The 12,575-nt window shown below is 32.8% G+C and overlaps 2 protein-coding genes across 2 annotated transcripts; one reads left to right on the forward strand and one right to left on the reverse strand.

Annotated features, from left to right (window-relative positions):
• Positions 1 to 1,209: 1,209 nt before the first annotated feature.
• Positions 1,210 to 10,920, reverse strand: LOC144855824 (centromere protein P-like). Its single transcript, XM_078713766.1, has 9 exons — positions 10,793 to 10,920; positions 10,005 to 10,208; positions 9,602 to 9,671; positions 8,942 to 9,097; positions 7,567 to 7,782; positions 3,536 to 3,615; positions 3,019 to 3,110; positions 2,779 to 2,919; positions 1,210 to 1,862 (listed from the first exon to the last, which is right to left on the reverse strand). Exons 1-8 carry the CDS (start codon positions 10,918 to 10,920, stop codon positions 2,798 to 2,800), a joined length of 1,068 nt encoding a protein of 355 aa, XP_078569892.1. The 3' UTR covers positions 1,210 to 1,862; positions 2,779 to 2,797.
• Positions 10,904 to 11,854, forward strand: LOC144855846 (large ribosomal subunit protein eL29-like). The gene is made up of 4 exons (XM_078713790.1): positions 10,904 to 10,991; positions 11,255 to 11,311; positions 11,500 to 11,564; positions 11,662 to 11,854. The coding sequence occupies exons 2-4, from the start codon at positions 11,275 to 11,277 to the stop codon at positions 11,734 to 11,736; spliced, it is 177 nt and encodes a 58-aa protein (XP_078569916.1). The 5' UTR covers positions 10,904 to 10,991; positions 11,255 to 11,274; the 3' UTR covers positions 11,737 to 11,854.
• The last annotated feature ends 721 nt before the right edge of the window (positions 11,855 to 12,575 follow it).

The following is a 12,575-nucleotide window of genomic DNA, read 5'->3' on the forward strand; positions in this document are numbered from 1 at the left end:
AAACGATACTGATAGGCCTAGAGTAAAATGTGAAAGTGTCTTTCATTAACGATGTAAAAAACACTAAACAAAAATACGCTTTTTATTAAGGTATTGAATCTGGCAAATGATGAAGCATTTATCGCGCCTTTTTTTTGTCGGCAGGCTATAATAGTACATTATACTGGCGCCTTTTCTTGTCGAGTTGAAACTGTCAATTTCTCTAACGAAAACTAGAATGGAAAACTTGTATTAAGGTATTGAATCTTGAAAATGATGAAGCATTTATCGCGCCTTTTTTTTTTTGTCGGCAGGCTATAATAGTACATTATATTGGCGCCTTTTTGTCGAGTTTAAACTGTCCATTCAACGAACACTACCTGTAGACAAATTAAGGCAGTTGATAAAGTGTCCGTCCACCCTCAATAAAGCACAACCGTGATTTACTACGAGTGACTCCCAACTCGTGTTGGATTAGTGACGGATGCCGTCCTGTCGTCTGCTATCAATCACCTGATACACTCACGTGACTTATCGTTTAATATCACGAAAATGACTCAATTTTTTTTTAGAATTCTAATGAATCAACACAACATGGAAATTGAAGATAACCCGACGAATAAACGTTGTTAATTTAATTTCAATGTGACCGAGGAAGACCATTGCTGCCTTGTAAACTGCTGCAAGGCTCAGGTCAGCACTGACCTGGTCAAGTGGATGAGTGACTTGTATAGCCCAATGAGAACGCGGCACTGCGCACGCGTCACCGTGCACGTACACAAATATACCGACACTAGCGCTTGACATTCGCAGATACAGCACCCTAAAATGAAGTGCGTCGACTTGTATGCATGCATGAAGCACATACATGGACATTGCTGCAAAATATAGAGTATATCTATAGTTTTTGAGGACGCGTTTTCTGCATGAAACTTGCAGCATTTTGGCATTTCAGTGTGGAACATAGCTTATCTTACCCAAAGTGCGTGCTGATACACGATCATCATGCGTCGGCTAATATAGTGTGTCGCGCGGATAATGACTTTAATATTTTTCAAGCCACTTTGACATGTATATTAAAACCTGAATTTGGCACTTTTACTATTTAATCTTTGTTGACAAAGTTTAAGTAACAACTGAAAATGCTATTGAGTCATATGTATGGAACGCCGTTCACGCAAAAATCGAATGTCAAATGAAAGTGGGTGAACAAATGTGTAATCAGTTTAAATACAAAAATTAATTGTTTTTCTTTTGTTTTTTAAAAGTGATTTACAAACATGTATTAGTATTAGTGCTGTACAAATACACATTTTATATAGAAATGTACAATTATTTACATTGTGCTTAGGTGAACCAATGGCTCACAATATATTCTTACAATTAATGTGGTTTAAAATGTATTATAATTAATAATAATAATAGTCCATTAATAGGCCAAATATGGTATTTGGTCTGTACCTGTATTCTAAACTCTAGGTAGTTCAATATTATAAAAAAATCTAATATACAATCATTATTAGTTAAAATATTTTAAAATAATGTACAGTGAATACACCTACCATAATATATACATAATACATACTGACAGGTATACAAATCATGGGATGAATTGACCCTTTACATTGCAAGTACATTACAGTAATAGACTTTGAATGTACCAGTGATGATAGATACAGGGATGAATTGACTCTTTAGTCAAAATAGTCTTTTATCGTCAAATCCAAACAACCCTCCCAAAAGGATTTTTTTTTTCTTCAGCAGCCTTTAAATCTTCAGTTACTGATCATCTGCTGCGCTCTACACGAACTCATCTACATTTTCAGGATAGATGTGTTCTTTTTTCCATGACACAAATTGCACCAATTAATTTAATAATCCATCTAAAAAGTTAAGATATTCTTTGGTTAAAAACAGGGGTGTTGAAAACTATAGGCATATCAGCACAAACAATTTAAGAAATATTTCTTATAAAAAACACTGCTCGACTTTTTGATGCAACAGTTTTAATTATTGTTCTTTCTTCATTAAATTATCCTCTTTTTTTTTTAAATTGATATTCTATTTAATTCTAATTTAATTTAAGAAATAATGATAATTTGTTTTGTTTAACAATCAGGAGTAAATATTTTGTATAGCGTAAATATAGTCTGAAATGAACAAAGTCCTAAAAGTCCTACACTAAATGTACATATAAAAAAAAGAAGAAATCTAATGGGTTGATGGTACCACACTTATCGTGAGAAGATATATTAAAGTAATACATTAATCATGATATAATAACAGATACAATTATATATCTATATTATTCAAATCCAAACCATTGTTTATGTTCAACCCAGCTGTCAGGCCTATCCATGTGCATTAAATATTGTGTATATTGAATGAAGTGGAAGGTCCCTGGTGGAACGAATGCAATAATCTATGTATGTCTGAGCAGTTTAATCATGCAAGAATGAGGAAGGGAAAAACTACAGCTGCGATGCTGGTGCGTGCTATAATATTAACAAAATAAAGTTACAGTTACAACCCCTTCTTATTGGGGGTGAAAGAATCAGTAATTTCAACACTACAGCTAATTCAGTGGAATATGAAACAAGAGGAAATAACTAGCGTATGCTTTATCATTACATCCAATACCTATCAAGGAGACACTTTATTTCGTCCTAAAGGTATTCCCTTAATAAGGGTTCTACAATAGTTATATTTTCCATAAAAAATCTTTCTACTGCATTTTTGTTTGTGTTTTGTGGTGCGCTTAAAAACTGCACGACGAACGAATCATAATCATTTACTCACATATTTAATATCCAGTAAATTATTGTTCACAGATGCTTTTAAACAGAGTACTGAGGGCGTGCTCCATGCCGAGGGTCTTCACCATCAACAAAAACTTATCTGGTACACTTTTTAAAAATTCATTGTCGTCAACATCATAAACTGCAAAGTACAAAAAATATTGAAACTTTCAAAATAAAGTTGAAATATTGATTATTAAATTAGCAAATATTGACCAATCAAAACCACTCATTAGCTTACCTGTTGACGATGATTTTGGAACGAGGTCAATGACCTGGTGAACTTTGTCCTCTTCATCAATGTGGATGTCCCAACTCAAAAGGAACACGATTCTGGAAGACAAACATATACAGAGAGTTCAAATATAATAATTTATTTAGCAAGCTATTTATTTTTAGTAATCATGCACACCGTTTAATACAGTGACTGCCAATACTCCTACATTGCAACAAACTCATGACTAAAGCTCTGTCTACACTATCAAACTAGTTTGACAAAAAAGTGTGATGTGCCTAAATATGGTAGTGATATACCCAAATATGGTAGTGATATGACATCATCATATCCATATATGGGCACATCACATTGTCACATAAAGTTTAATAGTGTAGACAAAGCTTTAAACAATGTAGTTACTACAGTACAATAATTTTGACATGATTTGTCTATTACATTACAGTATGTCAATCACATTTTAGAACAAAATCATACAAATAATAATAATTTTTAGCCAAATAACCAATTTCCTAATCCCCACCTTGTCTGACCTGGCAACGTGAACTGAAGAAGAGATCCTGTACTCCCATTGGGCAGCGATATTTCCTTGTCGAAAGCCTCCTGAAAGAGAAAAGGAAACACTAGAGAATTATCATTAGAGAAACCATATTTTAATGTCATTATTAGATGCTTAGGGGATAGAAGCAAATCTACCCCATATTGCCCTTTTGACTCAAAACATTTTTGTCCGAATTATTACAGTAACTACGCTATCATTTTTATGAGTCTTCCTTGTGTTTTGTAATGATAATTCAATTCAATTCAATTCAACTTTATTTCAGACAAACTGTCCATATGAAACATATAAATACAATAAAAAATAATACAAAGCATCATGTGACAACCGTCATCTAATATTGTGTTCATAAACATAATACAAAATTGGTAGCAATTTCTCGTAACACACAAACAAATTGAAGTTTAAACAAATCAAATGGCTAAAACTTTGTAGAGCATTAAGGTTTAAAATCCACAAAAGTTCTTATTAAACTTGCTATTATTTACTCTATAACTCTTGATTTTAATTTCAAAGTTATTCTAGCGTCTAATCATTTTTAAAATTTACCCCAATTTCAGCTGAGTGTTGTGCTGATCATTTACTTTTACAGTCTATAAGTTTCACTCCAAAAAATAAACTGTCTACATCAACCCAGTAACATAATATCCACATTTCTAGAAGGGTTTCAAAGTCAATGGCACTATCAATAATTCATGATACACTTTTAACAAGACAGCCAGCAATTACAGGCCAAGATTGATAGCCTAGAGGTAGCATAAGACATTCATTTGTACCATTCCTTTCAACAAATTGAATTTATCCATCATTAGAAACATTCCCATACACTCAGTACTGTTATTTTCATTTTTGTGGATTAAATATAATTTGAGTTTATTGATTTTATCACCAATAAATTCACAATTTAGACCTTGACCAGCCAGTTAACACTGATAAGACTTAATAAATAATGTTTGGTAAGTATTATTAATAACAAGTGTATTGTGTCTGTAGGTGCCTGTAAATAAAAGGTAGGCCAACAGGAACATTCCTATCAAGTGCCACTATATTCAATTCAAAAGAGAATACAATTTAAGATCCAATTATGTGTTTGATTAAACTATAGGAAGGTCATGTCACATGAATATGGGTGTCCAAATATTTGGAGTTTCCACTGAATACTAGGATTTGGCATTAGTGTTTTATTTATAAAGTAATATATTTATTTAACAAGTTTCCTCTTAATAGTGGTGTCCCTCTTTATGTTCAAAACATTTGAAAACATTATTTGTTCACATTGACATGCAGTGGAGGATCCACTGGATTTTTGGAATAGGGGCCCAAGGCCTACAAATTGTAAACCTAATCATGTCCAATCGTAGGTATCAAATAAATATCACCAGTGTGCAAATGGTATTGCTTTACTTGTGGTCAAAACTTGATTTGTTCACTAGTGGTCAAGCCATGTCCACCTTTACATATTTCAATTAATTACTAAAGCATGTTACCAAGTACTTGTATCATATATTTTCACAAAATGACAGTAAGCTACCTACAGTCCAAGTCTCCAGGTACCATAAGTCACTCCATTGGCAAATTTTAAGTATTTTTGTTACTAACAATACACTAAAGATGTCATAAGCGAATTAGGTGATGACCTTTTAAGTTAATTTATTCATTTTTTATTTGTCTTTGAATTTAGAGTTTAATTTATGACATACGCTGTCAAATAGCCTACGCCCTGCCTACACAAAGTTCGAAAAAGTACCTATTAATATTAAAAGCGTCTGAAATTCACTCTTAATTTATTTATTCATTTTTTAAATAAAACTAAGCAATGTATTGGAATGTCAGTTTAATACCATAATATGCTTTGAAGTTAATAAATCACTTTTTTTGTAATCTTAAAAAAAAAATAATCTAAAATTAATATTTATTTAAAAAATTCCATGTTTTAAATTGACTGTACAAACTTTTTTTTTACAGATATAATAGAAAAAACATTCTTTAAAAGTCTGACTACAAATGACTTATATGGTTTGTACATTTGCAATTATTTTACTAAATATAGGCAGATCTCAGGAGAGTTATATTCAAACCACAGGAATACAGACAGTGAGCAGTAACAGTGTCTTTTTACTGAGCAGAAGATATATCAAACTAGAGACAGGCAGGAAGACAGTAAATGTTTTATCATGTAGTTTAAATGTAATTTAATTTTATATTGAGGTGTACTATTGAATGTTTCAAATGGTAAATCAATATGGGAAGGAAAAAAAGAACGCTGTCACACTAAATGCTTTCACACACTGTTAAGCTCTGTCACAACTACAGTATATTAAAGTGTATGTGACAAAATATGTGATGTGCCCATATATGGACATGATAATTTCATAACATTACCATATTTAGGCATGTATCACTACCATATTTAGGCACATCACACTTTTTTTGTCAAATTAGTTTGATAGTGTAGACAGAGCTTTATAGGAGAACAGTATATCTGTAAATCTGTTTATTCATTTAGGTTGTGTACCCTTTTCATGTCATGTACAGTTTATATTCTAAAGTCAGACATTGTTTTTATCCCCTTCATGACTTCCATATCTACTGCATCATCAGTCAGGTCACGTCACTTCCATAATTGTAAAGAATAAAATATGATGAGCAGTAAACAACATAATATGTCAACAATCTCATGTCATACTAGAAATTAAAATTTTTGTCTGTGATAAATGTGAAATGAACAATTAATTAAATTTGTAGATAGCTAAGTAGCGTAACGAAGAGACCTGAGGCCCCTGATTTTAGATGTTTTATCCTCCTACCAACATTTCAACCAAGGGTTTTTTTGGACTTAAGATGACCTGTTTACGAGCCGAGATAGGGGGGAATTAGGCAGGTGGTAGATTCATCAGCTGGTCACATGATCAAAACAGGTTAATTCAAAAATTTCATTGGAGCAGAACTTTAAAAAAAAATCATACAAATATCAAAATACCATAATTCATTGAATTCCTAAAATAATTGGCCTGAAAATTGAATTTAGTAAACATGATTCTGGACTGAATGCTTCATTTGAGTCGATGCATTTTTGGAGTTTTTAAATCAGTTAGAATTAGGGGTTTCAGGGTGATGTGGAAGGTGTGGGTGGGTCTCTCTCTAATTTGGGAAATGTTTAAAGTCACCCATAGCTAATGGTGGAAAGTCAGTTACTTTAATTTAACAGCATCTATAACTGCTTCGAAATTAAACTGTTTAAAAATGTCAAAACATTTAATTATGTATCTCCTAGGTTAAATAGAAATAATGGTTTATGGCAAACCCCTCTGATCTTGCTTAAAAATACCATCGAGTTGTCTCTGGGGAAGGGGGGTAAAAAACACAGAAATTAAAGAGTTACATTCCTAAATTTGACTCCACGTAACAATAATACAGTTACAGTTTTCAAGAAGGGTAGGATATTTTGAATTCTCCCTCTTTATTCTGTCATCATCGACAGCTGCGAGTGAAAAAAATGGGCGAATTCATTTTTCATGGTGCCTCCGTTGGTAAAATATTTTTGGGATGGGCGAAGAAAATATCAAAAGCTGTCAGTTTGATTTATAAATTTAGGAGTAAACAGGCAGAAAAAAAATGGGTTGAAAATGATAAACTGACAACAGGTCAAACATACAAATATTTATCCTTCTTTATTGTCATTGATAGCGACATAAAAAGAATAAGGAATTAAGAAGATATGTCAAACAAATTTGAAATTTTTGTTTGGTGGTATATGTTATGGTTTTGATATTAAAGCTCTGTTTACACTATCAAACTTTATGCGACAAAAAAATGTGATGTGCCCATATATGGACATGATGTCATATCACTACCATATTTAGGCATATCACTACCATATTTGTGCACATCACCTATTTTTTGTCAAACTAGTTTGATAGTGTAGACAAACCTTTAGGTTTATAGTTTGTGTGTGGGATAGTTTGATATGAAGACATGAAAAAGACAAACTATACCTTAAAATGTTCGTAGGTCCTACTTCGGTAATCATACCATTCTGCAAATTGCGAGTACGTTTGAAAGAATGGTTGCAGGTTCTGCCTACTTTCGCATTTCTCTATAAATTTCTTAAGATGTTCTTCAATTTTTGTGTCAACTTTTATTTTCAGTTGTGTGACAATGACTTCAGTTTCGGAGATCGTTGAAGCATGCCCTGGTATTCTTGTAATCGACTAAAAAAACAGTTTATAAATGAAGATTTTTAATTTCAAAATTTTTAATAGACTTAATATGTCAGTAGAACCTCTACTAAGGGGACACCTTTTTTCGGTACCTAACCTAGTATCCCCTTAATAGGAGTGTCCCCTTAATAAGAGTGTCTCCTTAATAGAAGTGTCCCCTTAATAGAGATGGCCATAGTGATTATCATTATCAACTGAAATTGTCCCTTTAATAAGGAATTCTACTGTAATTAAGATATTTAATAAATAGTTGGACCTCACCATATAAATCAATTGAAAGCCTATAGCATATTATATAAACCAAAATACTATATCGGCAACACTACACATTATTTACACTACATTAAATAGACACTGTACACTGACCTAGTACCAAATCAAACTATTATAAGATATAAATGCTGCTGTTGCCAACAGAGCATAAATCATGTTAATAATACTATATAAGTGATTAACACCATATTAGGCAATTAATAACCCTGGACAGTCTACGTTTCCAAATTTAGTCAAAGTAAATGTCATTCCAATTATTTCAAGTTCAATAAGTAATTAACACCTTAGTGAACTAATTAATAAATTTCAAGGTTTTTCATATTGTAGTTAAATTAAGCAATTATCGTTTTAATTGAGTGAAGATTGTGTAATAAGCATAGGCCTACTTTATTTCATATTACAGGATTTTTCTATTTTCAAATGCTAAATAAATTTGGGAATGCCTGGTTTTGAGAGACTTTCAGATATTTGCAAGAATTTTAATTGAATCTCAAAAAGTCAATTCAAAATGTATATTACTTAAATTAGAGGGCGCCATCAAAGATGTTGTAGATGCTGTTGATAGATAGCTTCATAAAAAGAGGGTGCTAGTCATAATATTTTATTTATCTAGGATGTGTACTGGTGTATAAGTTTTAACATCTTAAACTCTGTCTACACTATCAAAGTTTATGTGACAACAAAATGTGATGTGCCCATATATGGACATAATGATGGTGTCATATTACTACCATATTTGGGCACATCACATTTTTTTCACATACAGCTTTACAGTTACAATACAAGATTGTAAGGGAACTACAACAATCTTCTAATGGACTCAATTTTCAGTCGTCTAGTACACCCTCTAGTATTTGTATCACCTCTATGGTCTTACCTGTACTTCAGCAACATCAAACATGACATCAAATTTTTGATTGTAACAATGCCCTTGGAGGTGCTGCCTAATAATGATGCTGCCGTCTTCTTGACCAATTGCTTTCCGGGTAAAATCATCAAAATGAATGCCAGTAAGAGATGCCATAAGAGAATTCTGCAAAAAAAATATTTAATACGCAATGAGGCGATATGCTTGGAACACAATGACTCTCATTTGATTGTAATCATTTTTTTCACTTGTGTTGTTTATCTGTAGAAGTTAATGTTTTGTTGGAAATGGCCTATATTAATAATACTACACTAATTTATAAATTGTTATCGTAAGTTTGATTGCGTGTATAATTGTATTTGATGTATGTACAGCGATCTGGTAATGTAAAAAAAAATCTAAAATATAATAGCACTAATCCAAAATCCAATACTAGAATCCATTGGACAGGTACCTGCTAGTAGTACCATATATTATTATTATATTATAAGGTAGTCAGTGCAGATCCAGGATATTTTAAACATTGTTAAAAAGTGCTAATATTACTATAGTTTGTCAAAAATAGATACCAAAAGTAGTTCATAGATTCATTCTAGCTGTCAAAGGGAAGGAGGAATCCTGAGCTGGAGTGAGCCTCATTAATATAGCATTGACAAAAGTACTACTTACATCAGGTGGTTTCAGCTGTACATTCACTGGTTTAAAACCATTTTTATCTTCTACAACTTTAAACATTTCTCTGTAAATAAAACCATACTTTCTATTACATATATTAATCCATATTCTTAGGTTATTGGGTAGTACTGGGAGGGATGGGTGCAAGTCTTTGACCTAGCCTCTAAAGTTATTTTAAGGGCTTCTATCCAGTCTAATTTTAACATGATAGCGCCCACCCATGAAACGTCTGGGTACCTAAAATATTCCCGACCCACCCTTAACTTTTTAACACCCACCTCCAAGACAACACATGTTATCAAGGTATATATAGGGTGGTTTGTCACAATTGTTTTGGTGAGTATAGTAATAAAGAACACCACAATTATTGCAACACATCGAGTCATGAAAAACTTACTGAATGACATCAAGCTCAGAATTTGAGAATCCGAGTAGTGACTCGTTCTGTGAGTCAAGTTCAGACTCCAAACTCTCAATTTCTTTCTTCAATTGCTCCACCAGTTTCTCACAACTCTCAATGTTTCTTGTCCTTTTCATACTCTCCTTGAGAAACTTGTCAATGTGTGGAGAAATTCCTGATCCCTGCTGATCATTTGGAAACCTTAAAAAAAAAAACAGATTAGTACTAGACCCTAGTAGTAGGTGAACTTACTACTACTACTAGAATAGACTAGGTAGTTACTTACTTAGATAGAGCCCTAGTTAGTAGTAGTGTTAGACTAGGCCTATAGTAATAATATCATTATTATGCCTACTGTAGCACTAGTTACTAGTAGGAAAAGTAAGAGAAGCCTTTCCTAATACTAGTAGTAGTAGGGCTAGGAGGCCTACTACTAGTTAGTACACTAATTACAGCTAGGCCTAGATTTAGTAGGCCTATCTAGCCTAGTCTAGCTAAAATACAGTACTGTACTATAGTAGGCCTGATAATAAAATAAGATTAGCTCTAGCTAGGTAGCTAGGGCTACTCCTACACTAGGCTAGCTAGGGCCTAGATAGTAGCCTACTACCTACTACTAACTAGGCTACTACCCCACCACACACACTGTGTGTGGGTGTGTGAGTGTCACTAGTACTAACTCCTAGCTAGGCCTAACTTACAAAAATATATTCGACTGGACTATTTGAATGGTCAGAAGGTAGCTAAGCTTTAATTACGTTTTATTTAAATTGTCATAAACTTACTCATGTATTAGGCGTTGAACGTTTGTCATTTCTTTCAAGAAATCACCATCTGAATAACCCGCCATATTTATTATTGTTGTTATTTCATTGTTTACGTTTCTCTCCTCTCCTATTTTCTGCAGCAGCATTGGTGGCAGTATACCGTGACATGCGCCCTCTATCTTCCTTTCCTATCGCCATCTTTGAGACGTAAACAGTGGTGAGAATAAACTTGTAAATTATCACTAAATATCTAATTACTTAGAATAGATCGAAAAGTAATCATTACTTTAATCTATTGAATGAATATTATTTTAATACTTTTTGGTAATTTTAAAGCACTATTGTGACAATAAGTGCTATTATAAATATCGATATTGCTCGACTCCTCCGTGTCGGATATTTTAGGCCTAGCTAGCTGTCGTAGGCCAAACTTGGATAGTTTGTATCTTGATAATGACCTTAAATATTCTTTCTATTAAGGTTGATACTGTGTGCGTACCATGGCCAAGTCAAAGAACCATACAAGTCATAATCAAAGTAAGTTTCCTAAATAAGAGAATGTAGGCCTACCTTGTACAAAAAAAAATGTTCGCAAGATAATCAAGAAAGATAATTCTGTGGCCAAAAAATAAATTGTATACTTTGTATATAGTGCTAGATAAAAAAAATATAGCAATGTTATGATTATGCATTTTAATTTCACTATCATTTTTTTTCCCAAACAGGTAAAAAAAACCACAGAAATGGTATAAAGAGGCCGAAAACTCAAAGATACCCATCATTGAAAGGGGTAAGAATTTTGTTATTACACCACTGAATTTTTCAGTAACTGTCCTGTATATAATTTTAATATAATTTCTCATATTTCTTTTGTATTTGTTTGCTAGGTTGATCCAAAATTTTTGAAGAATATGAGGTTCGCCAAGAAACACAATGTACGTCACCCCAAACCGAAGGCATAGATGGATTTTGCAGATACCTGTAACATAGAACTGTTTATTACAAACAAATAAATACAAAATACTACTGTTTACCGGTAATGCATTGGCAAATAAAACACTTGGTATAAACAGTAATAAACTGTCTCATTGCTTTTTTTTTCAAACTTTCGTATTAGTATGACTGTACAAGTATACAGTTACTGGTCAATGGACCAGTGTGGTCACTTCGCAATTCACCACTTCCCTCTCCAAGGGTAGTTAAAATTCTTGTATCTTTGCGCAGTTAAGTATGGACTCATTTAGTCCACTCTACATTGCAAAATGACCTTGCGTAAAATGAAACATGGAATAAATATTTTTGGATTATATATTCCATTTCGTCCAAATTCATAAACTTGTATTGTAATATTCCCTAAAATGTTTTTTAGTAGTCCTGTTTCTTTGGATTTTTAGTAGTCCAGTTTCTTTGGATATGGGAAAGAAATATTAGTATTTAAACTCTAGACAAGAAATATTTCTTACAAAAAACGCCTGCTCATGTCACAAAGTAACTACTGTCTACGTGCATCTCAATATTTATAAGCAAATGTTTTCCGCATGCCCATTTTTTTCAGCTGTAGTAAAACTATAAGCTACCGCATGGTAACTGTTTTCTAATGCCTCCGTTCTCTTGAATATAACTGCCTAAAGGAGTGGCGCGAAAAAAAAAATGTCCATGCTTGGAATGTTAACCTATACTGCTGATGTCCAAGATTTTGTAGATAGCGCCCTCTATAATTGATGCATTTTAAATATACTGCCATGCTTTCCTATCCAGATATTTTATCATTGAAAGTTAGGACCTTCTGATGTCCAAGATA

The sequence above is a fragment of the Antedon bifida genome, chromosome 11 (assembly GCF_963402885.1).
Source record: "Antedon bifida chromosome 11, ecAntBifi1.1, whole genome shotgun sequence".
Lineage (NCBI taxonomy): Eukaryota > Metazoa > Echinodermata > Crinoidea > Comatulida > Antedonidae > Antedon > Antedon bifida.

Coding starts and splice junctions, on each gene's coding strand:
- LOC144855824 (XM_078713766.1), bottom strand. CDS start 10,920: ATGCTGCTGCAGAAAATAGGAGAGGAGAGAAACGTAAACAATGAAATA. Junction 9,672..10,004: donor TCTGAGCTTGATGTCATTCA/GTAAGTTTTTCA, acceptor TTTTATTTACAG/AGAAATGTTTAAAGTTGTAG. Junction 9,098..9,601: donor TACAGCTGAAACCACCTGAT/GTAAGTAGTACT, acceptor TTTTTTTTGCAG/AATTCTCTTATGGCATCTCT.
- LOC144855846 (XM_078713790.1), top strand. CDS start 11,275: ATGGCCAAGTCAAAGAACCATACAAGTCATAATCAAA. Junction 11,312..11,499: donor CCATACAAGTCATAATCAAA/GTAAGTTTCCTA, acceptor TTTCCCAAACAG/GTAAAAAAAACCACAGAAAT. Junction 11,565..11,661: donor GATACCCATCATTGAAAGGG/GTAAGAATTTTG, acceptor TTTGTTTGCTAG/GTTGATCCAAAATTTTTGAA.